The sequence below is a fragment of the Odocoileus virginianus genome, chromosome 2 (genome assembly GCF_023699985.2).
Source record: "Odocoileus virginianus isolate 20LAN1187 ecotype Illinois chromosome 2, Ovbor_1.2, whole genome shotgun sequence".
NCBI classification, from domain to species: Eukaryota; Metazoa; Chordata; class Mammalia; order Artiodactyla; family Cervidae; genus Odocoileus; species Odocoileus virginianus.
Genome location: NC_069675.1, coordinates 47,295,080 through 47,321,588, shown reverse-complemented (window position 1 = coordinate 47,321,588; position 26,509 = coordinate 47,295,080). Strand labels below are relative to the sequence as shown.

The 26,509-nt window shown below is 45.7% G+C and overlaps 2 protein-coding genes and 1 long non-coding RNA gene across 3 annotated transcripts in view; 2 read left to right on the top strand and 1 right to left on the bottom strand.

Moving 5' to 3' along the window:
• TCF7L1 (transcription factor 7 like 1) overlaps positions 1–9,470 on the top strand; it is a 187,284-nt gene extending 177,814 nt beyond the window's left edge. Inside the window, exons 5-12 of the mRNA XM_070479718.1 lie at positions 1,249–1,381; positions 2,762–2,864; positions 3,180–3,263; positions 3,674–3,817; positions 4,499–4,658; positions 4,742–4,849; positions 6,165–6,243; positions 8,049–9,470. Of these exons, the coding sequence (XP_070335819.1) occupies positions 1,249–1,381; positions 2,762–2,864; positions 3,180–3,263; positions 3,674–3,817; positions 4,499–4,658; positions 4,742–4,849; positions 6,165–6,243; positions 8,049–8,482 (1,245 nt within the window). The 3' untranslated portion in view covers positions 8,483–9,470. The remainder of the gene's footprint in view (positions 1–1,248; positions 1,382–2,761; positions 2,865–3,179; positions 3,264–3,673; positions 3,818–4,498; positions 4,659–4,741; positions 4,850–6,164; positions 6,244–8,048) is intronic.
• Positions 9,471–17,441: 7,971 nt separating this feature from the next.
• LOC139039155 (uncharacterized) lies at positions 17,442–18,394 on the bottom strand. Its single transcript, XR_011492394.1, has 2 exons — positions 18,296–18,394; positions 17,442–17,654 (listed from the first exon to the last, which is right to left on the bottom strand). It is a non-coding gene; the product is annotated as an uncharacterized lncRNA (long non-coding RNA).
• A 3-nt stretch (positions 18,395–18,397) lies between these two features.
• TGOLN2 (trans-golgi network protein 2) lies at positions 18,398–26,425 on the top strand. Its single transcript, XM_020889426.2, has 4 exons — positions 18,398–18,506; positions 18,751–19,610; positions 21,646–21,729; positions 22,476–26,425. The coding sequence occupies exons 1-4, from the start codon at positions 18,461–18,463 to the stop codon at positions 22,479–22,481; spliced, it is 996 nt and encodes a 331-aa protein (XP_020745085.1). The 5' UTR covers positions 18,398–18,460; the 3' UTR covers positions 22,482–26,425.
• The last annotated feature ends 84 nt before the right edge of the window (positions 26,426–26,509 follow it).

Sequence of the window (26,509 nt, the reverse complement as noted above, 5' to 3'; positions counted from 1 at the left end):
CAAGCACGACAGTTCGAAAGCATCAATTCTTCAGTGCTTAGCCCTCTTCCAACTCTCACATCCATACATGACTACTGGAAAAACCATAGCTTTGACTAGACGGACCTTTGTCAGCAAAATGACGTCTCTGTTTTTTAATATACTTTCTAGGTTTGTCATAGCTTTTCTTCCGAGGGTCAAATAGACTGCTACTTTCTCTTAAGTTCTCTACAAGGGCTGAATGCAATGCTGCATGGAAAATACCTGGCACATAGTCAACTCAGTAAATAACCACAGATTTTACAGGCATACCTCGTTTTATTGTACTTTACTTTCCTGTGCTTCACAGATACTGCATTTTTTTATGAATTAGAGGTTTATCCAGCAAGTCTATCAGCATCATTTTTTCCAACACCCTTTGCTCACTTTTTCAAAGTCACATTTTGGTGATTCTTGCAATATTTCCAACTTTTTCCTTATTATTATATTTGTTGTGGTGGCTTGTGATCAGTCCTTTTTTATGTCACCGTAGCAAAAAGATTACAACTCACTAATGGCTCAGTTGATGATTAGCACCTTTTAACAAAGTGTTTTTTATTAGAGTATGTATGGGGTTTTTTTTTTGCCTTTTCATACTATTCATGGGGTTCTCAGTATAAAAAGGCAAAATATATATATATATATAATATATAATGACACAGGATGAAATGGTTAGATGGCATCACCGACTCAATGGACATGAGTTTCAGCAAACTCCGGGAGATGACGAAGGACAGGCAAGCCTGGGGTGCTGCAGTCCATGGGGTTGCAAAGAGTCAGACACGACTGAGGGACTGAACAACAACAACAAATGTATTTTTTTTTAGACATAATGCCATTGCACACCTAACACTGCATGTGCTCAGTCGTGTCCAACTCTGCAACCCAATGGACTGTAGAACACCAGGCTCTTCTGTCCATGGGATTCCCCAGGCAAGAATAGTGGAGTGGGTTGCCATGCCCTCCTCCAGGGGATCTTCCCGACCCAGGGATCAAACTTGAGTCTCCTGCACTGGAGGCAGGTTCTTTACTGCTGAGCCACCAGGGCTTCCCCATACTTAACATTATAGAATAGTATAAGTGTAACTTTTATATGCACTGGGAAACCAAAATCATTGTGTCTTTCACTCTTCTGCAGCAGTCTGGAAGCAAACCTGCAGTATCTCTGAGGCCCGTCTATACTCCATCTCCTTGGCAACTGGCCCTAGTCTCTTTCTCTCTGTCTTTCAGTCTAATAAAGTTCCTGTTGTTCAGCACCCGCACCACATGCATCCGTTGACGCCCCTCATCACCTACAGCAACGACCACTTCTCCCCCGGCTCCCCTCCCACACACCTCTCCCCAGAGATCGATCCAAAGACAGGTGAGTTGGCTGCCACTCAGGCTGGCCCAGGTAACTCAGAATAGAATTGTCTGAGGAGTCACACATGCTGACAAAGCAAGAGTCTTTATGGAAGGGGCACCCCCATGAAGAACAGTATGATAAGGGAGCCGAGGAGGGCTCTGACATGTGGCTCACAGGCTCAGGTTTTACGGTGATGGGGTTAGTTTCTGAGTTGTCTTTAGCCGATTGTTCTGACTCGGGGTGCTTCCTGGTGGTGCACACATTGCTCCGCTAAGATGGATGCCAGCTGGAAGGATCCTGGGAGGTGGTAGGATACATGGCGTCTCATTTTGACCTTTCGCAAACTCTTCCGGTTGGTGGTGGCTTATTAGTTCCATGTTCCTTGCCAGGACCTCCTGTCGTAAAATAACTCACACAAATGGTTTCTATGGTACCTGGCCAGGGTGGGCAGTTTCAGTCAGTGTGTTTCCCCTAACACACTTGTAAGTATAGATACAAGGCAAGAGACTGAGTTGACTTTTTTCTCAACTTGCTCACCCACACTGTTCATCCCCGAGGGAGCCATCGTTTTCATAAAATTCCCAGAGTTGCTGTGGCTCAGAGCATTTCTGGAGTCGCTCTTTAGACAGCTATTACAAGTTACAGATAACAGGGAGGATAAATGTGGAACGGATGTCATTGAGTCCAAGCTCAGTCTGCTCACCACATGACAGGCCTGTAATTGGGAGGCAAGGAATACTCAGAAAGCTGGGTATCCAAGAAGGTAGCGGACTAATGTCCTAGAGAACCATCTTATCGGAGTCTGGATGCCAGTTTCTTTTATAGAACAGAGAGGAGGAGGAAGTAAAATAAAAAGGCCACAAGTCTTGCAGAATATCTCCTGGCTTGGCCTGCATCAGGACAGAGATGTGTTAATTTCTTCTTGCAGCCAGTCACAGGTGGGCCAGGTCAGAACAGTCTAACTTTCCAACAGAGGTTCCCTGAGACAGGCCATTATGTATGCTTGCAGCTTATATACAGCATCTTTTCAACAATTATAGTAACAAGAGCATGGAGAGCAAAGGTTAAAGTCAAAGAAAAACAGATCCAACGTGGAATCAGCTACTGTTATTCCCTGTTACACAGAAATCTGAAGTTTATTTTTCCACGAATGAAACAGCTTTTCCAGCTGATGACTCCAGAGATAAGCTTGAGTTTCTCAGTCCAAGATTTCCTGCCTGTGTCTTGGACACCTCCAATATGAGCAGTTGGAAATTACTGGTGACTGAGGGCAGAAACAGTGAAAGAAAGGGCACTGCAAGCTGCAGAGCATCTGGGAACAAAGGGTAGCCTCCCGTTTGATGTGACTTTAAGGTGTAGGGTCAAGGAACTGTCTGACACATTTCTCCTTGGAAGCAGGAATCCCCCGGCCCCCTCATCCATCCGAGCTGTCTCCATATTACCCACTGTCTCCTGGAGCTGTTGGGCAAATCCCACATCCCCTCAGCTGGCTCGTCCCACAGTAAGGAAACTTACAACCTTTCTTATCCCTCCTTCCTTACACTGAGCTCTGCCTCCTGTACCTTCAGCCTGTCTTTGGGGTCTAAATACAGATGCCCCCCCCCCCCAATCCCCATCCCCACAGTGGAGCCCTCTCACCAAGCCCAGAACTTCCCCAGGGCATCAGAACAAGTTCCCCAGGCAGCATCTTCCCAACTCCCGCTTCCTACTTATTGCCTTTTACTTATCCTGTCTTCCCAACCCCTTCTCCGGCCCTATGAACGTTCCCATTTCAGCCAGTTTCCTGACCAGATTTCCTTACTCCTGGCCCTTATAGGCAAGGACAGCCCATGTACTCCCTTCCTCCTGGTGGCTTCAGGCACCCCTACCCTGCCCTCGCCATGAATGCCTCGATGTCCAGGTGAGTCCTGGGGCTGTGAGCGGGGAAGCGGCAGCACAGGGAATGCTTGTCTACTGGCTCCCCTGACAGCTTTCTCTTGGCAGTCAGCTAAGAGGCAGGTGCTCTCCTTTCCTCCCCGCCTCCCCTGTGTACCTGGCCTCCTACCTCCTGTATCTTCTGTTTTTCATCCCACATGCTTTCAGCACCAGATATAGGAACCCTGTGTGTTTGTGAGGGAAGGGAGGTTTGTTGGGTGTTTCCCAAAATGAGTTCTTTCGAGGTCAGTAAATAGCCTTCTCTGGCTCCAACTCTGCTATGGCAGAGATGTTCACATGCCTCTGCCATCAAGGCTGGGTTCCACCAGGTCCTCTGCAAGTGACAAGCATTTAGCCTGAATTCCTCTGTTGTTTTTGTTTTCTCCTGGTATGCAGCCTGGTTTCTAGTCGGTTCTCCCCTCACATGGTGGCTCCGGCCCATCCTGGTCTGCCCACCTCAGGGATCCCCCACCCTGCCATCGTCTCCCCCATCGTCAAGCAGGAACCAGCGCCCCCCAGCCTGAGCCCAGCTGTGAGCGCGTGAGTAATGGGCAGCCTGGTGGTGGGTGGCCAGTCTCTGAGCAGCAAGTGCCATTGATTCTTCTCCTGGGGACCTTCAGCCTGCGGCTCCCTCAGCCACATCCTCCCCTCCTTGCGAACTGTTCCCTTTGACCCCTGGAATTCCCATCCTCTCAAAGACACCATACATCTTTTCTCACAGTAGGGGAAGCCCTACAATCAGGACTTTGAAAGTGAAAGAGAAACTGAGAGAGCTTTTAGCTTCCTTCCCTGTCCCCCCAAACACTTGAAAATTGCAAGGGGAATTTTCTCAAGTCAACATGGTTGACTTGGGTCAGAGCTGAGTCCAGCACCATGGCCCACGCTTTGTCCACTGAAAGTCAAAATCTCATGGCCAAGGAGACCCGCCCCCGCTCTGTTTCTGCCTCCAGTGCTCTGCCCCCTCCTCTTTCTCACCTGGGGCCAGTCTATGTCAGCTCCCCCCGCCACCCTCTGCTCCTTTGTCAGGAAGTTGTCCTCTCCTAGAATATGGCTGGAGGTCAGTCAGAGACTAGGAACTGGTGCCCAGGTGCTGAAAGTGGCCGTGGGCAACTTTCATTAGCTGCCAAGTTGCTCATCCCCCTCCCCAGAGGCAGTCAGCCCTTAGCCTCCTTGAGAGATGACAGCTGACAAATGCTAACCTACAGCCTTATGACTTCCCAGGAAATCACCAGTCACAGTGAAGAAAGAGGAAGAAAAGAAGCCCCACGTGAAGAAGCCTCTTAATGCCTTCATGTTATATATGAAGGAGATGAGGGCCAAGGTGGTGGCCGAGTGCACCCTGAAGGAGAGTGCAGCCATCAACCAGATCCTGGGGAGGAAGGTAAGGGCCGCCCCTGTGTTCCAGGCTGTGCAGCTCCGCGTGCCCCACGCTCACCACTCTGTCCTTGTTGGTCCTCTCCACAGTGGCACAACCTGTCCCGAGAAGAACAGGCCAAGTACTACGAATTGGCCCGGAAGGAGCGGCAGCTTCACTCACAGCTCTACCCAACCTGGTCAGCCCGGGACAACTACGTACGTGCCCACTCAGACACCAGGGGCAGCCTCCAAGTGAGGATTTGGGGGAGAAGGAAGCTGACTCCAGTGATAGAGGACGCTTAAGGCCAGGGAGAAGTCTGTATTTCTCTAGAAATGAGGAAGACACTTTATTTCTCAGGAGGGCCACAAGGACATGGTTTTGGTGTCCTTAGGACAGACTTAAATTTGTGCCTGTCCCATTGCAAGTGGGGTATGCATGCATGCTAAGTCACTTCAGTTGTGTCTGACTCTTTGCAATTCTGTGATCTGTAGCCCACCAGGCTCCTCTGTCCATGGGATTCTCCAGGCAAGAATACTGGAGTGGGTTGCCATTTCCAGGGGATCTTCCGGACCCAGGGATCAAACCTGTGTTTCTTAAGTCTCCTGCATTGGGGAAGCCAATTGGAATTGGAAGTGGACTCAGCCTTTAATTCCATAATTCAGGGTGTGGTGTCAGCTGTGTGCTAGTTCTGATGATCAGTGTCTCTAGCAAAGGGTTCCCAACCTGGGGCTCACAATGCCATGAGCTACTGCCTACATTTCTGATACCTCCCTGGAACTGGACAGGTTTTTTAATTTTATTTTAAAAAAATTTTTTGGTGGGGCTTCATGAGCTTTCTCTAGTTGTGATGTGCAGGGGGTTCCTCTCTAGTTGCAATGGGAAGGTTTCTCACTGCAGTGGATTCTCTTGTGAAGCACAGGCTCTAGAGTATGCAGACTCAGTGGTTGTGGCACACGAGCTTAGTTGCCCCACAGCATGTGTGATCTTCCCAGACCAGTAATGGAACCCCATTGGCAGGTGGATTCTTAACCCCAGACTGCCAGGGAAATCCCTGTATGTATGTTCTTACTTGCTCTTTTTCTGCTAAAAATCTTGATAGCTGAGTAAGGTTTTTTTTTTTTTCCTCCTTTGGTGCTAACTGAGCCCACATCTTCAACAGTGAAAGCATATAGTCCTAACCACTGAATCGCCAGGGAATTCCAGCTGGATGAGATTTTCAGTGAGACCAGGGATGCCTCAAAAAAGATCAGGAACCTGACACTGTTCCAGAGAGAGAAATAGAAAACTAAGCCTGCAGGGCAGGGAAAGAATGAGACCTTCCAAGAAAGTCAGGACCTATCTGAGCTGAGGGGAGGGAGGCGGCCCCTCCCAGAAAGGCTCACCATGCCTCCTCGTGAGGCTGCTGCACAGAATGTGACCTGGGTGCCTGGTACAGAAAATATCCTGTCTCCCCACTTCATAACTGAATCCATCAGAAAAGCCATTATTCTGTCCCTGGTTATTACCTTTTCCTTTGGCCATATCTTTCAGGGTAAGAAAAAGAAGAGGAAGCGAGAAAAGCAGCTGTCCCAGACGCAGTCCCAGCAGCAGCAAGTCCAAGAGGCAGACGGTGAGTCTTCAGGAGGGGACTTCGCCTTTACTTCTTTTCCTTGCTGTGCCAGCTACACCTGCTGGCACCCTGTGCTTTGATCTCTGATGGACACTGTGTCAACGCTGTGTTTTAATATTAATAGCTGCCATTTTCAAGGACTCTGCCTCATGTACACTTGTGCGTGCATGCTAAGTCACTTCCATTGTGTCCAACTCTTTGCGACCCCATGGACTGCATCCCACCAGGCTCATACCCTCCACCAGGGGCTCTTCCTGACCCAGGGATCAAACCTGCGTCTCTTATGTCTACATACATTGGCAGGCGGGTTCTTTACCAGTAGCACCACCTGGGTATACTCAGGTGGGTGTTATTATTACCCCTCTTTTGGAGATGATCAGTTCAGAGGCTCAGAGAAGTGAAAGGACTTTCCTGGTCATGCTGCTTGGTAAATGGAGGGAGGATTTGGTCCAGCACTTTGTCACTCGAAAGGTGCTCTTCAATTCAGTTGAGTTGCGTCTTATTTGAGGGTTAGGTTCTAAAATCAATGCAGTAAAAGTAAAAACTGAATGTTGTTGAAATGCGCCTTGAAATTCCCTTAGGAACCCAGCCCCTTAGACACTAGCATACCACCTTACAGTGAATCCAGTAGAGTCAGGTTTTCCTTCAATGTTTGGTTGTCCAAATATCAGAAATAATCATTTGCTTGGATTAGGAAGGCCCCTTTGTGCCACAAATATCTTTTTACATCAGAATCTCACCCAGCACAAACTAGCCCATACCTTGGCCAGTATTTCACTCACACCTCCCATCTCACGCTCATTCCAGGACAAGGGTAGAACTAGTTTAGTTCCATCTAAAGGGCTTTGCAGGTGGCTTAGCTGGTAAAGAATCCTCCTGCAATGCAGGAGACCTGGGTTTGATCCCTGGGTAGGGAAGATCCCTGGAGAAGGGAATGGCAACCCACTCCAGTATTCTTGCCTGGAGAATTCCATGGACAGAAGAGCCTGGTGAGTTACAGTCCATAGTGTTGTGAACAGTGAGATGTGACTGAGCAGCTAACACACACACACTAAGTGCTTTTTATCGCCTTTCCTTTCACTTCCTTTCCTAGCTTTCTAATATCTCTATAATTTGTGTATTCATCTCCATAGGAGTACACATAAGTTAACTACGTATAGACGCAAAATCTGTTGAATTGGTGCTTGGCAGGCGCTGTACTATCTCTAAGAGGATCATAAACCAAAGATTTTAAAGCAAACTGGAGATCCATCCTCCAAATGATAAGATTTAGGCAGGAAGATTAAAAGTTGCTAGAGAAGGAAATGGCAACCCACTCCATTATTCTTGCCGGGAGAATTCCAGGGACAGAGAAGCCTGACGGGCTACAGTCCATAGCGGCGCAAGGAGGCGGACATCACTGAGCACAGCACAGCATGATAATTTGATAAGCTCAGCTATTTTCCCTCCAGGCAGATACTGAATGGGGTCTTTGGCATTTTGGCACTGGCCCTTTTCTGTGCTCTGCTGGTGCTGCTGCTGCTGCTAAGTCACTTCAGTCGTGTCCGACTCTGTGCGACCCCACAGACGGCAGCCCACCAGGCTCCCCCGTCCCTGGGATACCCTAGGCAAGAACCCTGGAGTGGGTTGCCATTTCCTTCTCCATGCTCTAGGTGTCGTGAAAGCCTTAGACGTCATTTCAGGGCCTCACGTCCCTCTGTACGCATGCTTGTTTCCCGGGTCATACGTACTACTTCCGCCTTTCCCAGCGTTCCTAGCGGCTGACTCTTTCCCGTTTGTTCCCCGCCCCCCCGCCCCGCCTGCAGGTGCTCTGGCCTCCAAAAGCAAGAAGCCATGTGTCCAGTACCTGCCCCCCGAGAAGCCCTGTGACAGCCCTGCTTCCTCCCACGGCAGCATGCTGGACTCCCCAGCTACCCCCTCCGCGGCCTTAGCCTCGCCGGCCGCCCCGGCCGCCACCCACTCGGAGCAAGCCCAGCCCCTCTCCCTCACCACCAAGCCAGAGACCCGGGCCCAGCTGGCTCTCCACTCAGCTGCCTTCCTGTCATCAAAGGCTGCTGCCACCTCTTCTGGCCAGATGGGCAGCCAGCCCCCACTCCTGTCCCGGCCCCTCCCTTTGGGGTCCATGCCCACAGCTCTGCTGACGTCCCCCCCATCCTTCCCGGCCACACTCCACGCCCACCAGGCCCTCCCGGTGCTCCAGGCCCAGCCTCTGTCCTTGGTCACCAAGTCTGCCCACTAAGCTGCCCCCCTTGACCTATGCAGGCTGTCACGTGACTCATCGAGTAGTAAGGATGCAGAAGGAAAAAAAAAAGGAAACTTTATTGGTCAATATTTGACCACTCTGGACTGTTCTGTAAAGTGACTGGTAACAGCAGCACTTTACGTTTTGTAGATGTAACCAGTAGCTGATCTTAAGGCTTTTTTAAAAAAACAAACAAACAAAAATCTTTAAAAAAAAAGAAAACAAGAACTGAAAAGTAGTGTTGTTATTCTTCCTGTATGTGCAGCGGTGGATGGACCTGGGCAGAAGGCACCCCTCTCTCTACCTCCTGGACTCTCTGCCCTCCCTCCTCTTCCCATCGTCCTTGCACATCCAACCCCCCACCCCCTGCTTCCTGGCTCCCCTCAATCCAGCTTACACGTTGGCCCTTGTTGCCATTTCTAGCCTCTTCATCTACACCCCATTCCTTGACATTCCCTTTTACTTGGCCCACATTTTTCTCCTGTGGGTTCATGCCTTCATCTTCGTCCTCTGCCCAGTGTAAGGCTGTCACCACGTGAGAAGACACCTTGGCCTCCGTTGTCTCCATCAGCGCACCTTTCCCTCAGTGGCCCTAAACCACCCCCACCCACCCCCCCACCCCCCCCCCCCCCCCCCCGCCCCAGCCTCCAGCTTTCTGTGGAGGAAGAGGTCCTCTAAAATGGTTCTCCCCTACATTTAAAGGGACTCAAGGTGCCTGCCACTTCCTCAGTGAAGAAGCCTGTGTTCCACCCCCTTACCAGTCAAGGTGTCCCCTCACAGCCCTGGAGTGGCAGACAGGTCTGGCTCCTGTCACCCGGGAATGTGCTAGCACAATCTGCCAAAGCTCTGAGACCCTCGTCCCTCCCCAATCACCTCACATGCTTCTTCTGTGTGTATTTCTTTTCATTTTTATGGGGTTTTTTGGAGCAATTTAAACTCCCAGTTGTTTATTTTCACAAAAGAAAATAAAATTGCAGTTGCAAGACTTGGCTGAGTATTTTAGTCCTTTGTTGACTCAAGCCCCTTTCTTCACACCAAAGGCTGTGTAAGATTTTTACAGAATGCAAAGGAGAAATGCCTCTATTGGAAGGGGATGTAAGTCATGCCCGACAGAACTAGAAAAATCTAATCCAGTTTTCAGCCTTGAATGTGCACAGACCAGTCAGTATAGATAACTGAGATCCCAAGGGATGAATCTTTTTATTTTCATTTGTCTTCTTGTAATTGCCAAGATGGGAGGGGTATCCTTGGGTTTCTTTGCACACACCGAGCACTGGAATTCATTTTTGTTGTACAGCTTTACTGAGGTATATAATTCATAAAATTCACCCATTTTAGGTGTACCATTCAGTGGTTTTGTGTTCAAAGTTGTGTACCCATCATCACATTAGAACATTTTCATGACCTCATAAAGAAACCCCATACTCTTTGGAACTTACTTCCACTCCCTCCTTCTCACACCACCACCTCCAGCCCTGCACAACCATGAATCTACTTTCTGTCTCTGCGTTTGTCTGCTCTGGATATTTCATGTTTTTTAAACAATTATTTATCTAATTTATTTTTGGCTGAGCTGGGTCTCCGTTACTGTGTGTGGGATAGTCTCTAGTTGTGGTGCGCTAGCCTGCTGGCGCAGTGCCCTCTCCTGCTGTGGAATATGTGCTCTAGGTGCACTGGTTTCAGCAGCTGTGGCACAGGGAAGGCCACCAGGGAAGTCCTATTTGTGTTCTTTTTGATGACGGCCATTATGGCAGGTGTCAGATGATATCGTGGTTTTTTATTTGCATTTCCCTGGTGCATTTTCCTTTTTTTTTTTTTTAATTATAGCCATCCTAGTAGGTGTGGAGTGGTGTCTCATTGTAATTTTGATTTGCATTTATCCAACTAACACTAATGATGGTGAACATCCATACATTAGTGAGTTATCCCAACACCATTTGTTGAAAGATTATTCTTTCCCCCGTTGAACAGTCAGCACCGTGGTTAAAAATCATTTGACCATAAATATATAGGTTTATTTCCATACTCTCAATTCTATTCCATTAGCCATATGTCTTTATGCCTGTGCTACTCTGTCCTAATCAATGTTGTAATTAGTTTTAAAATTGGGAAATGAGAGTTCTCTAATTTCATTCTTTTTCAAACCTGTTTTAGCTATTCTGGGTCTCTTGCATTTTTGTATGAATTTTAGGATCAATTTATTAATTTCTGCAGAGAAGCCACCAGGAATTTTAATAGGGATTGTACTGGTAGATCAATTTGGGAAGTACAGCCATTCTAACAATTACATCTTCCAACTCATGAATATGCAATGCCTTTCCTTTTATGTAGGGCTTCTTGAATTTATTTTAATAATATTTGTAGTTTTCAGGGTATAATTTTGCATTTCTTTTGATAAATTTATTCCTGAGGGATTTATTATTTTTGATACTATTATAGATGGAATTGTTTCTTAATTTCATTTTTAGATTGTCTATTGAAAGTGTATAGGAATGCTGTTGATTTTTATATATTGATCTCACTTCTTATATCCTTGCTTAACCTGTCCTAATAAATTTTTAGAAAATCCTCAAGATTCTCTCTAGGCAAGATCATGTTATCTACAAATAGATACAGTTTTACTTCTTCCTTTCAATCTGGCTGCGTCTTATTTTCTTTTCTTGCTGAATTAATCTTGGCTACTTCCAATACAAAGTTGAATGAAAGTGGTAAGAACAGTCATTCATGGTTCTTTATCTCAGAGAGAGCATCTAGTCTTTTACCATTACCATTATGTTAGTAGTAAGGTTTTTGTACATGCCCTCTTCAGGTCGAGGAAGGTCCCTGCTTTTCCAAGTTTGTTGAGTATTTTTATATATAGAAGTGCCAGGAAATTTAAGATTTATTCAAGTTATGACCCTATCATTCCCTTAAACCAGTATTGGTGTAAGAAGTTAGTTCTAAAATCTACCTTCTCTAATCCTATTTTAGCAGCATTTCCTGGAGCAAAACCACACACCTGCAGTAGGTGCCACAGTAGACGTGTGCCTAACATGAGCTAGGCCGTCAGCACTGCTGTCAGTTACTACACTTACCCTTTGTCAGTTTCCTGTATTAATCTGCTCAACAACTCCTCTCCTCCATCCTCAAGCCCTCAGGTTAATCCCCACCTTTTCCCTCTCAGAGACTATGTTGCCCCTTAGAATACCAAGAAAATTGAGGCCAGCTAAAATGTTCTATTCTGGGGACTTTCCTGGTGGTCCACTGGTTAAAATTCCAACAAGATTCCAATTCAGGGGGCACAGGTTCAATCCCTGGTTGGGAAAATAAGATCCCACACAGCCAAAAAAGGTTAAAAAACAAATTCTATTCTGATCTCCCACATCCCTACCTAAGCATCCACCCATCCTCCAGCCGTTCTAACTGCTTTTCCACAGGTCTCAAGGCCAACTCGGGGTGAACTGTCCCCTAAATCTCAGCCCTTCCAGCAGTCATCATATCTCTCTGTCTTGTAATCTTGGTCTGTCTAATAAATTATTCCTCTCAGTCAGGTAAAAACACTCAGTCCTCATTGTAGTTTTGATTTGCATTTCTCTGATAATGAGTGATGTTGAGCATCTTTTCATGTGTTTGTTAGCCATCTGTATGTCTTCCTTGGAGAAATGTCTGTTTAGTTCTTTGGCCCATCGAAACATGTATATTATCTAGGGTGAAACAGATCACCAGCCCAGGTTGGATGCATGAGACAAGTGCTCGGGCCTGGTGCACTGGGAAGACCCAGAGGGATCGGGTGGAGAGGGAGGTGGGAGGAGGGACCGGGATGGGGAATACATGTAAATCCATGGCTAATTCATTTCAATGTATGACAAAAACTACTGCAATGATGTAAAGTAATTAGCCTCCAACTAATAAAAATAAATGGAAAAAAAAAAAAAACACTCAGTCCTCTTCCATATTAGAATCCCTCTGTTTCACATTCAAACTTCCAGGAAAAGGTAGTTTCTACTTACCTTCCATCCATTACTTATCCCACTGCAACCAGCTTTCACTTCCTCCACTGAAATACCTAATAACTCCTTATCTTACTTCAACTCTGTGCTGTCAATTTCATTATCCTTCTGAAAACAGTTCTATGACAATTGTGAGCCCTCAAGGGATGCTGAGTAAAGAAACGGAAATAAGGAGATGTTAGTGTCCCAAAAGAGGTGACATGACTAGTTGTCACTAAAGTGACAATGAGACCGGCAAGATGAGAATTGCATGTGTGGTTCTGTGACTTGCTTTGTTTCCAGTTAATAATTGATCATATGCCCATAGTTGCCTATACAAAGGGGGAACCAAGAAAGTATTATTCTTAATAATAACTCCGGGTCCACTGGAGAAGGGAATGGCAAACCACTTCAGTATTCTTGCCTTGAGAATCCCATGAACAGTATGAAAAGGCAAAAAGATGGGACACTGAAAAATGAACTCCCCAGGTCGGTAAGTGCCCAATATGCTACTGGAGATCAGTGGAGAAGTAACTCCAGAAAGAATGAAGGGATGGAGCCAAAGCAAAAACAACACCCAGCTGTGGATGGGACTGGTGATAGAAACAAGGTTCCATGCTGTAAAGAGCAATATTGTATCGGAACCTAGAATGTTAGGTCCATGAATCAAGCCAAATTGGAAGTGGTCAAACAGGAGATGGCAAGAGTGAACACCGACATTCTAGGAATCAGCAAACTAAGATGGACTGGAATGGGTGAATTTAGCTCAGATGACCATTATATCTACTACTGTGGGCAGGAAATCCCTTAGAAGAAATGGAGTAGCCATCACAGTCAACAAAAGAGTCCAAAATGCAGTACTTGGATGCAATCTCAAAAATGACAAAATGATCTCTGTTCGTTTCCAAGGCAAACCATTCAATATCACGGTAATCCAAGTCTATGCCCCAACCAGTGACGCTGAAGAAGCTGAAGTTGAACGGTTCTATGAAGACCTACAAGACCTTTTAGAACTAACACCCAAAAAAGATGTCCTTTTCATTATAGGGGACTGGAATGCAAAAATAGGAAGTCAAGAAACACCTTGAGCAACAGGCAAATTTGGCCTCGCAGTACAGAATGAAGCAGGGCAAAGACTAATAGAGTTCTGCCAAGAGAACTCACTGGTCATAGCAAACACTTCCAACAACACAAGAGAAGACTCTACACATGGACATCACCAGATGGTCAACACTGAAATCAGATTAATTATATTCTTTGCAGCGAAAAATGAAGAAGCTCTATACAGTCAGCAAAAATAAGACCGGGAGCTGACTGTAGCTCAGACCATGAACTCCTTATTGCCAAATTCAGACTTAAATTGAAGAAAGTAGGAAAAACCACTAGACCATTCAGGTATGACCTAAATCAAATCCCTTATGACTATACAGTGGAAGTGAGAAATAGATTTAAGGGACTAGATCTGATAGAGTGCCTGATGAACTATGGACGGAGATATGTGACATTGTACAGGAGACAGGAATCAAGATCATCCCCAAGAAAAAGAAATGCAAAAAAGCAAAATGGCTATCTGAGGAGGCCTTACAAATAGCTGTGAAAAGAAGAGAAGTGAAAAGCAAGGCAGAAAAGGAAAGATATACCCATTTGAATAGAGGAAAACAATAAAATGGGAAAGACTAGAGATCTCTTCAAGAAAATTAGAGATACCAAGGGAACACTTCATGCAAAGATGGGCTCAATAAAGGACAGAAATGTTATGGACCTAACAGAAGCAGAAGATATTAAGAGGTGGCAAGAATACACATAAGAACTGTACAAAAAAAGATCTTCACGAACAAAGCTAGTGAGGTGATGGAATTCCAGTTGAGCTACTTCAAATCCTGAAAGATGATGTTGTGAAAGTGCTGCGCTCAATATGTCAGCAAATTTGGAAAACTCAGCAGTGGCCACAGGACTGGAAAAGGTCAGTTTTCATTCCAATCCCAAAGAAAGGCAATGCCAAAGAATGTTCAAAATATTGCACAATTGCACTCATCTCACATGCTAGTAAAGCAATGCTCAAAATTCTCCAAGCCAGGCTTCAGCAATATGTGAACCATGAAATTCCAGATGCTCAAGCTGGTTTTAGAAAAGACAGAGGAACCAGAGATCAAATTGCCAACATCCTCTGGATCGTCAAAAAAACAAGAGAGTTCCAGAAAAACATCTATTTCTGCTTTCTTGACCATGTCAAAGCCTTTGACTGTGTGGATCACAATAAACTCGGAAAATTCTGAAAGAGATGGGAATACCAGACCACCTGACCTGCCTCTTGAGAAACCTGTATGCAGGTCAGGAAGCAACAGTTAGAACTGGACATGGAACAGCAGACTGGTTCCAAATAGGAAAAGGAGTACATCAAGGCTGTATATTGTCACCCTGCTTATTTAACTTCTATGCAGAGTACATCATGAGAAACACTGGGCTGGAGGAAGCACAAGCTGCAATCAAGATTGTTGGGAGAAATATCAATAACCTCACACATGCAGATGACACCACCCTTATGGCAGAAAGTGAAGAACTAAAGGGCCTCTTGATGAAAGTGAAAGAGGAGAGTGAAAAAGTTGGCTAAAAGCTCAACATTCAGAAAACTAAGATCATGGCATCTGGTCCCATCACTTCATGGCAAATAGATGGGGAAACAGTGGCTGACTTTATTTTTCTGGGCTCCAAAATCACTGCAGATGGTGACTGCAGCCATGAAATTAAAAGACGCTTATTCCTTGGAAGGATAGTTATGACCAACCTAGACAGTATATTAAAAAGCAGCGACATTACTTTGTCAACAAAGGTCCATCTAGTCAAGGCTATGGTTTTTCCAGTGGTCATGTATGGATGTGAGAGTTGGACTATAAAAAACGCTGAGCACCAAAGAATTGATGCTTTTGAACAGTGGTGTTGGAGAAGACTCTTGAGAGTCCCTTGGACTGCAAGGAGATCCAACCAGTCCATCCTAAAGGAGATCAGTTATGGGTGTTCATTGGAAGGACTGATGCTGAAGCTGAAACTCCAATACTTTGGCCACTTCATGAGAAGAGTTGACTCATTGGAAAAGACCCTGATGCTGGGAGGGGTTGGGGGCAGGAGGAGAAGGGGATGACAGAGGATGAGATGGCTGGGTGGCATCACTGACTCGATGGACATGACTTTGAATAAACTCCGGGAGTTGATGATGGACAGGGAGGCCTGGTGTGCTGCAATTCATGGGGTCGCAAAGAGTTGGACACGACTGAGCGACTGAACTGAACAGGACCTTTTTATTTTCTTACTTTGGTTTATCCTTTTTTTTTTTAATTTTTCTATAGTGAATGTATTAATTATAACAATTTGGGGGAGCCTTAATTATATGCTGCTGCTGCTGCCGTTGCTGCTGCTGAGTCACTTCAGTTGTGTCCAATCCTGTGCGACCTCACAGACTGAAGCCCACCAGGCTTCCCGTCCCTGGGATTCTCCAGGCAAGAATACTGGAGTGGACTGCCATTTCCTCCTCCAATGCATGAAAGTGAAAAGTCAAAGTGAAGTCACTCAGTCGTGTCGGACTCTTAGCGACCCTATAGACTGCAGCCCACCAGGCTCTTCCATCCACTGGATTTTCCAGGCAAGAGTACTGGAGCAGGGTGCGATTGCCTTCTCCAATTATATGCTAGATACTGTTAAATACACTGTATGAATTATCTCACCCTCAACACTTTTATTCCCACTTCATAATGAAGAAATTGATACCTAAAACAATTAATTGCCCAAAGTCAGGTGAATTATTTATGCAGTAAACATTAAAGAATAACCGGTTTCCTTGGTGGCTCAGTGGTAAAGAATCTGCCTACCAATGCCGGAGACATGGATTCAGTCCTTGGTCCAGGAAGACCCCACAAGCCTTGGAGCAACTAAGGCTTCATCACAACCATTAAGCCTGTGCTCTAGAACCTAGAAACCACAAATACTGAGCCCACACGCCTCAACTACCGAATCCTGCTTGCCCGAGAAGCCTGTGCTCCACAAGAGAAACTGCCACTTTGAGCAGTGGCAGCCAATGCACTGCAACGAGGAGTAGTCCCCATTCACTGCAGCTAGAGAAAAGCCTGCACGGCAGTGAAGACCCAGCACAGCCAAAAATAAATAAAATTTTTAAAAAATTAATTTAAAAAAGATAACCAGGACTATTTTTCTCCTATCAAATTAGCAGATAAAGCATAGTCACTTACCAAGGATGGGTAAGATAATAGCATGACTTAAACAAGCTGCTTAAGTTTTCTGAGGTTCTGTCTCAGGCACCTAATCAGTACCTGATTATAAACAGTAATCACTAACAGAAGAAAACGGAAAATAATTCAGAACCCCAATAATAAGGAAACTGTCACAAAATCAATGATAAATATAAATTTTTATGAAACCATTAACAGTCATGTTTGACAATATTTAAATTAATTAGGGGAGAGTGCCATTTTACTCACGTTTGATGCTCACGTTTCCAGCTACCTCTCTGTTATTTCTACTTGACTGTCTCATAGGCAAGAATAAATTCAGTTTTAGTCCCCCAATCGTATTAAATCTGGTTTTCCACATCTTACTCACATCACACCTCCCTCCCATAGCCAATCTATCTCCACGGCCTGTTGGTATTTCCTCCCAAATTTATATTGAGTCCAACCACTTCCCTCCATTCTCACTGTACCTATGCTAGTCCTTCTAGGACTACTGCAACAGCTTTCTAAATGTTTAACTCCTAAACACACTATTTTCTTCCCATCGTCTGTATGAACACAACATAAATTTTAAACAGCACGATACAAAACTATATATCCAATAATTGCAATTTGGGCGAAAATAATTATAGAATAAAAGACTGTGAAAACACACTACTTAAGAAGCAGGGGGCGGGAGTATATTTATATTTATCCTACTTGTATTTGTTTTTAAAAATCACTGAATTGGAACTTGTGGAGGAGGGCTAGAGAGCAAAAACATTCTTTTATTATTTATTTATTAATCTGCTCAGGCTTCCTCTTGTTGCAGAGAACAGGGGCTTCTCATTGCCACGACTTCTCTTGTTGCGCTGGCTCTGTCTGTGTCACTGGGTTCAGTAGCTGTGGCCCACCGGCTTGGCTGCCCCCTGGGACCAAGGACAGAACTCACGTCTTCATCCGCAGGTGGATTCTTAACCACTGAACCACAAGAGAAATCCCACAATAACTTTTTAGGATTTTTTATTTAAAGATAATTGCTTCAGTAACTTTCTAATGTGAACTTTTCAAAAAATAAATCCCACTTTGATTTTTCAACCTTAGATCATATTACTTAATCAAAAATATTGCTTGCAAGACAGAAATACACTAAAACGTTGATAGTCACTACTCTGGAAGCGTGGGGCAGAGATTCTGTTTTCTACTTGTACTCATTCGGTGAATTTTCTAGCATGAATGAGTAACTGACACGATCAGAAAACAGATGAACTTTTTAGAAAAGATCTTTGACACCGTTTCCGTGGGGATCAAAACAGCAGGGAGCAGGGTTGCGAAGACTCCCGCTACAAAGGTGACAGGGTGGGTTTCTGTTTCCAGATTTCCACACGTTTGTGCGTTGCAGGGAAAGAGCCACGAGAGGGAGAAGATAGAAAGGCAGATACAGGATGGGAGCGAGCAAGCGCCAGGCCCCAACGACCCAGTATTGTCTCGTAAGTACAGAGCAAAGAAGGAAAGGGGGACTAAGTTTGTAGCGGCCGCTGCGGAGCTAAGAGAGCAGGGAAAGACAAATACGCCTTCTACACGAAACAATACAGCCCCGCCACCAGGAAAAGCTGTCACACCTCTCGGGAAACAGCGGACCACCACCTTGCCGGTCTTTTTGCCAATCCCTGCCCCTTGCCTGGGTGGGGCTGCGGCGACGCACACAGGAAGGGGCGGGGCATAACACTAAGCCCTCGTGCTGATCTCGCGAGAGCATTAGGGGGCGGAAGCGCAATCAGTGCAGGATGCGGCTCCGGGTTTCGTTCGTGTTACTGAGCGTCGTGGCAGCGGGTAAGAATTCCCCCCCGCCCCCACCCCACCGCAGTCCCAAGACCAGCCCCCAGTAATCCCACTCTCGCCCCCGGGCCCGTCATCTTCACCGTGGCCTGTCGGCCCCTGACCTCACTTCTTCCTTGCCCGAACCTCGCCACCGCTCCGCTCGCCAGCCCTCCCCTCCGGTTTGCCCGTTGCAACATTCTGAGGAGTCCTTTCTCCCCGACTGCCTCTCTTCAGCCAGATAGTTTCTCTGTTTCAGAGTTGCTGCTCAGTTCTGCTCCAGTCGCCGGAGCAGGCGCTCCAGAGGAAGATAAGGCTTCTACAGGAAGCTCCGGGAAGCACGGCTTGATCGCTCAGTCGCAAGAACCCAGTAACCAAACCTCTGTAAACCAGACCGACGCGAAACCCGACACTGGCAATGCCGGAGCCGACCAGGGCCCGGAGAAAACCAACCCTGACAATTCGACAGACGAGCTGCGCCTCGGGAGAACCGACGCCGACAATTCGGTAGCCAAGCAGGGCTCCAAGGAAACTGACCCTGGCGAGTCGCGAACCGAACACCACCCCGAGAGAGCTGACTCTGACAATTCGGGAGCCAGGCAGCACCTGGAGAAAGCTGGCGATTCGGGAACCGAACAGCACCCCGGGAAAGCCGACCCTGGCAATTCCCTCACAGACCAATCCAACAAGTTGGTCTCCAGCCCCTCTTCTGATAACAAGGAGTCCACCAAGCTTCATGTAAACACAGTAGCTGGCAAACCTCTGCAGACTTCCAGAACTGAACCTGGGGAAAAAGTGTTGGCAGACCCCTCTTCTCCCCAGCAGGAGGGAGAAGGTAAGCCCTTAGAACTAACTGAAGATGTGGAGCCCAAGGAGCCTGAGGAAGGGGATACAGAGCCAGAGGAAGACGCACCACCCAAAGAAGAGAAAGAAATGGTTGGCCCTGCCTCCAGGGAGAACCGTGAAGGGACACTTTCGAATACCTGGAGTAAGAAGAGTGACCTTTATAAGGATAACCCTGGAAATGCCAGTGCAGAGAGCAGCCACTTTTTTGCATATCTGGTGACAGCAGCCATTCTCGTCGCTGTCCTCTATATCGCCTACCACAATAAGCGGAAGGTAAGGCAAGAATGGCCTTAGGAGGAGGAGTAGGATTTCCTCCCCCCAGAAAGCCTGGTGTGTGAGTATCCATCACTCGTCAGCCTGTAAGCCCTGGGAATTCCACCCCCCCCCCCCCCCGGGAATTTAATAAACTTCCGTGTTTTTTTTTCCCTGAGATTCTGCCAGGGTTCTCTATTGGATTTTCTATGGTTCTTTTTTTTTTTTCCCCTTTGTTTTAGAAATCATTTATTTTCACATCTGTTTCCTCTGAGTACCCTCTGCTGTTGCATCAGATGTGATGGTTAGTACATTATTATGATTTGACCCAAATGAAGGTCTCCTCCCATAATCTTAGAACTTAGAATCTTTCACATCCTGAGAGAGGACCTGACAGTTTGTATGTAGTTAAAGCAGTGATCTTCCTATTTTCAGTGCTTCCTGTCGTCTTATTTCTAGCTTCCTCTCCCAAGCGTTTGTCTTCCACCTGCAGAAACAGAAAGAATGGTTACAGAGTCTTTAATACCAGCAGTAGAGCACCCAGGGGTCCATGTTCTGCAGCTGAGTTTCTAATTAGAAGAAAGGTCAGAAATTGCATATGAATATACTCATCTTTTACTTCAGCAGGGTTTGTTGTGTTGCTTAGTAACCAGTCCCAACGACAAAATGATTGCATTTCTTTTTTTGTTTTTAACTGAAATGTAAAAAAACATGAAGTGTAGTTGATTTACAATGTTGTGTTATGTGTACAGGACAGTGATTCAGTTTTTATATATATATTCATTTTCAGATTCTTCCCCAAATGATTGCATTTCTTATGAGCCCTAAGAATTTAGTAGTTTCTAATAGTCTAAAATTTAAGGGTTAAATTCATGATAGTCAAAAGGCCTAGGACTGTGAGAAGTGAGAGAAGACATTTAATAAAAGTAGTACATTGCTGGGAATTCCCTGACAGTTAAGGGGTTAAGACTCCGTGCTTTCACTGCAGGGGTCACAGGTTTGATATCTGGTTGGAGTTCTTAAGATCCCCAATGCCACATAAATATGGCCATGAAAAAAAATTTTTTTTTTAAGGTACATTCCTTATTCTACATCCAAGTGCTTATCATGGAGACTTACCTTAAGTATGAAATGAGAGTGGTAAGGTTCAGATGAAGTAAAGTGTGGGGTGAAAGAGTACATTTGCAGATTAGAAGTAATTATTGCTTAATATTAAGATAAAAGGAGGGGGACTTGCTTAGCCTGGAGGAGTCTCAGTTGGGGAGGAGTTGGCAGTTCTTTTCACTGTGTTGTTGTTCAGTCACCAAGTCCCATCTGACTCTTTGTACCCCAAGGATTGTAGCATGTCAGGCTTCCCTATCCTTCACAATCTCTTGGAGTTTGCTCAAACTCATGTCCATTGAGTCAATGATCCCATCCAACCATCTCATCTACTGTCACCCCCTTCGCCTCCTGCCCTCAATCTTTCCCAGTGTCAGGGTCTTTTCCAGTGAGACGACTTTTTGCATCAGGTAGCCAAAGTATTGGAGCTTCAGCTTCAGCACCAGTCCTTCCTATGAATATTCAGGGTTGATTTTCCTTAGGATTGACTGGCTCAATCTTCTTGTAGTCCAAGGGACTCTCAAGAGTCTTCTCCAGCACCACAGTTACAAGCATCGATTCTTAAACACTCAGCCTTCTTTATGGTCCAGCTCTCACATCCATACATGACTACTGGCAAAACCATAGCTTTGACTATACAGATCTTTGTCAGCAGGGTGATGTTTCTGCTTTTAAATAGGCTGCATTCTCTTGAGTAAATCACACAGACTCCAGCTGACTAGAGCCTAGAACAGCTGTCTTGCACCTGTCATTTCCTGTTTAGGATAAAGGATTCTGATGTAACTAGGCCCTGTTCTCCTTATAATTGTCAATAGGGCCTTTCTGTAAATGGCCTACTGTTTTTGCTGTCAAGATCATTAACAAATGGGCTGCCAGGTGATTACCTGTAATTTCAGAGACTGAAATCTGTCACCATAAAGTCACTTATTAATCACTCTCTTGTCCTTTTCCCCAGATTATAGCTTTCGTCCTGGAAGGAAAAAGATCCAAAGTTACACGGCGGCCAAAGGCCACTGACTACCAACGTTTGGACCAGAAGGTAAGAGAGGAGGGAGGAATACGCAATCTCAGATGGACGCAGCCATGGGCTTGTGTTTGGTACAGCAGCAACAGCTGATTCTGGGGCTGCTGTTTGCCATTGCCTCTGCCCCTCCCAGACCACAGCATACAAACATCCCTGTAAGCACGTCTGCAGTGTTAGTGCTAGAAGATTCTCAGAACCTCTGCAACATCTTCCTTCAATAGATGAGGAAGCTCAGACCCAGAAACACTGTGATATTTTTTTTATCTAAAAGTCTATTGAATTTGTTAGTGTTGCTTCTGGTTTCCTTTTGGTTTTTTTGGCAGGTGAGGCATGTGGGAATCTTAACTCCCCAAACAGGAATCGAACCTGCACCCTTGCATTGGAAGGCAGTGTCTTAACCATTGGACCAATGCAATCCCATTGGGAAGTCCCAAAACACGTGATCTTTTCCTCCTTAGTTTCTGGAAAAATCAAGACCTCAGAGCAATTCCCTCGACTCCCTGCCTATACTTTTCACACTTGACCAGCACTTAACAAGTTTTAACAGGCATTTGACTCACCCTGAGAATTGGGATTAAAATCTTTTATTTTATCTGTTGCTCTTTGTACAGTGAGGGTCAGTTTGTCTTCATTTTGAATTTTTCCACTGAACTGAAAATCCTAGGAGATCTCTTCCCCTCAGCCCTAGCATCCCAGCAGTAAGATATATTCCTCTGAAAACAGATGAAAGTTACCAATGGATTGTATTGCTCTCGTTTCAGATTTGATTTTTGCTGTTCTTGAGAACCTTGTCCTCCCTGCTGATTTGTCTCTAAATCAAGAATAACGAAGAGAAAAACACTGTGACCTAAGAGACACCCCCTCCTCCAGGGTTTGGTGGCAGGTCGGGGCTAGCAGAGGTGGGGAAGGGGCATTGCTTTCGTTTTTGCACCTGCACTTTGGTGAGTTTGTCCTCCTGTGTTCCCGTTATTTATGCTGGTGTCTTCCAGGCTGTCCCCCTCTGAGTGTGAGTGGCGGAGCATGTGGGCACCCAGCTGTGACCAAAGGGAGATCCTGGCCCTGGGTAGGTGCCCTGCCTGGGGCCTTGGCTTAAAGGTGGTTAGCCCTTGAAAACACCATTGCACTCAACACTATTTACCTTCGAGGGCCTAGGAGAAAACTGCAGGTTAAGGCCCATTGCTCCCAAGGCCTTTTCCTTTGTGGGGATGTGTACCCCACAAAAGATAGAGAAGATGGTAACTGCTGATGGCCTCAGGGCTCCTGTGAAAACGATTCTCTTCAAAGTCTCCAGCAGCAAACCAAAACGGGTTTTCTTGCCCTCGAATCCAGCCTGCCTAGTGCAGGCTCTTCATGCTCTTCTGACAGTTTCATATCACTTAAGACAAAGTGAATCCAGTTGCATTTAGTTGTACTGAGCAGAAAACTGAACTTGGGGATTCTGGGAGGAAAGCTTAAAGCCACTGTTCCCTGTCACAGATGTTTTAAAAATAACAGTTAACGATATCGAAACACTGTGTTTATGCCTGCTTACCACCCTTACAAGAACTTTTTGAAGTAGAGTGAGTTCATGCTTTGAAAGCATGTAGGACTGTTTGGTTTGGGTCTGCATTTTTTTAAAGGACTTTTAAGAAACAGGCTTCCCACAAATTCTTATTTTGCCTTTATTGCCTAAAATATTTGTATTATATTTACAAACTGGTTATACTCCCTTATTTACCTAAGTCTAGTTAAGGGTCCTCTTATCTGATATAAAATGGCAAGGCTAATTAGTAAAAATTCCCCCCTCTGTCCCATGTCAGGTGTTATTAAAGTTTAAGAAATTTAGAGAATTCCCTGGGGGGTAACCAAGGGTAACCTCCTAGATAAGACCATTGTTTGAAGTTTCATTTAAATGTTGTGCTACCCTATTATAGAGAGCCTAAAGAGAGTTGTTTCTGCAAAGAAGATCCTGAAAGAGAATAGCTAATCTCAGGGAAATTCTAAGAAAGTTAAGAAGTGAGAGGAAGAGGGTAAGTTCTGGGCTGTTGAAGAAGTCTGGTGGAAAAAGGGGCCATAGTGTTTGCCACGGTATCTTCCACCTCACTTAAAACAGCCCATGACTGAGTGGAGATTTTCATCCTCTCCAGGTGACATTTGTAAAGGTGAGGAATGAAGACTCTTGACATCATCCCCTAAGACCATGGTTACTTTATTTCCTTCTCTGTCTCCCTCTTCCCTGCCTTTCTTCCTCCCCTCTGATGTTGTCTACTTCTGCCTGTCTCCACTGGCACCATTTTCCTTCCACCTATGTGTGTGCCCAGATTCTCTGCTCCCATCCATCCTGTTTGTGGTCCATTCTGCTGTTCATCTTCTCCAGGAAGTATAGCTTCCATTCCCTTGCCATTCATCCTCCTCATAACCTTTACAAATTCATTAGTCCCTGTCTTTCTGCCAAGAATGTTTTCCCAGAGGTTCAGATCACCAAATCCAGTGGCTTGTTCTCAAAGCTTAGTCCTGTCCTGAACAGAATTGGACACCTACACCATCCAAGTTCAGCCTCCCCTCTGTGGTCTCTGTGCCCTGGCTTCTGAGAACTCCTCTGCCTTCCCTGCGCTGGTGGCGGAGAATGCCTGCAAAGACAGGTCTATCTGTGTCTCCTCAGAAACTTATTCATTCTTTAGCCTCTGGATGAGTGACGGATGAGTGACTCCCAAGTTTCTATCTTCGGCCTAGTTCCCAGAGAACCCTGTCCTGCCGTGTGGTGAACATTTCAGCTTGTCACGCTGTTATCACTGAAACAAAATTTCTCTTCTTCTACACATTAAGCTGCCCCTCTCAATTGCCCAGTCTTTTTAATCATCTTGAGTCCGAGCTGACATTTTTATCTCTTGGCACAAAACTCCTATCCATTAAAAAGAAAAATATCTCTAGCTACAGTCTTTCTTTCCAATTTCCTTGCTTCCCTGACCCACACCCCCACCCATTTCACTATCCTTCTGGATCTTTTTTTCCCCCTAGGAGCCACCTTCATTGATCTCTTGTCCACTTCGTCTTGTGTGTGTAGAGACCAGAGTGATCCGAAGCTTCTGTCTTGTGGCTCTGAGAATCAAGCTCATGGACCCTGGTGTTTACAGCTCTGCAGGCTGGTGATGTCCTGCCCATCTTTCCCTGCATCCTTCCAGGGCCTAAGGCCCCTCTTGTCAGGCAACCATCAGGCCTCGACATCCTTGCTACACTCTCCAGTCCCTGACTTCTGGTGGCTGTTTTTCAGTTAGGGCACACCCCCTTCTCTTCTTTCCTTTGCCTCCCCAAAACCTGTTTTTTCAGGCCCCAGCTCCAGTTTGCCCATGCACCTTCCTAATCCCCCACCTCACCTGATCAGCTCTTTCTGTTTTACTCCAGTAAACAGAATGTCACTTGTGCATTTTGGAACTAGAGCAGAGCAGTCAGTATCTGACATCTCTGTCTGATCTCCCCAAGAAAATGAAGCTCCTCGCAGGAGCGCCCATGGCACCATCTGCAAATCTGCCTCACATGGGGCAGTCCCTGGGAACCTGAGTTCATTTCTTCTCACAATGGAGACATGCTTTTTCTTTAGGACATCTGGCTGTGATCTGACTGATGCCTCACACACCGCTTTCCGGCTGCTGGTTGTTGCCCTTATTGATGGATTTTGCTAGAAAGTAGGAGAGCAGAAAGCAAGATTGGTTTCAGGCACCGAGAGCAGGTTGGCACCAGGTGGACACATACGTATTGTGGAGTCCATGTAGCTTCACTTTTTGAGCCTCTGAGCAGGATGATTTCTTCTGTGAAAGAATACAGTTTTAAGTTTCACTTTAGAAATTGCACTGAAAGAAATCTCCCACACCAAAGGAAAAGTTGTCTTCTGGGTCATTGTCATTTTGAAGATAGACTCTTTGAATTGTGTTTTCCTAGAGATTGTTTAGATAAGGGTGAGCTGGTGGTAGGGGAAGGATCTCTCTAGCCAGGGGTGGGGCGCGGGGCAGGCAGGAGAGTTGCCCTATCCAGTCAGCTCTGTGCTTGCTTTGCCGCCCAGTTTTTGGTTGAAGAGTGGTTTCTATTTGGAGGAATCTGTGCTTTAGAATCATTTGAAGAGTCTACCTAAAAAGGCTAAGTTAACTCAGAAAGACCTGACAACTAGCTCTGTACACTCACATTTCTTGCCACATGATGACTTTTCGTGAAACTTTTGGTGATAGACCTCTAAACTTCTCAAATTCCCAATAGTGATTCTCATTTCCTCCTCCCACTTCACATCATATAATTCACAAGCCTGCCCCTCGTTTTGGGAGGGTAACTTGGTACGGAATGCTGCTGCATGTGAGATGAAAACTGGCAAACCTTGCACATGTTCTGAATCATTTGAGCAGGGAGGAGAGTACACTGTACACCAGACCCTGTACTTCTGCCAGCTATCTCCTCAACATTCTGGGTGGGACCATTGTATCTGGCTTTGCCTTGCTTAAGAAGGAAACCTGGGGAGAGATTTCTCAAATTTAACTATATCCAGAACCAGGACTGAATCTCAGCCAAGTTTCATGAAGTCACATGTGGATTTCCCAAATACCCCAATCTTGAAACTCCTCATAAAAGCATTGGGTCTGAGCTTTATCAGGTTTCAAGCTACCAACAAGGCCAGCTTCCTCACACTCTTTGGAATTCCTTTAATTCAGAACTCTTTAAAGTGTTCAATAAATGGTTGATTGCTGAAGTTGTTCCCTTCTTTTTTGTTCACCCAATTAGCAGAATACCACTGTTTTGCAATGTTTTATTTTTCTAGCTTGTAACTTAATGA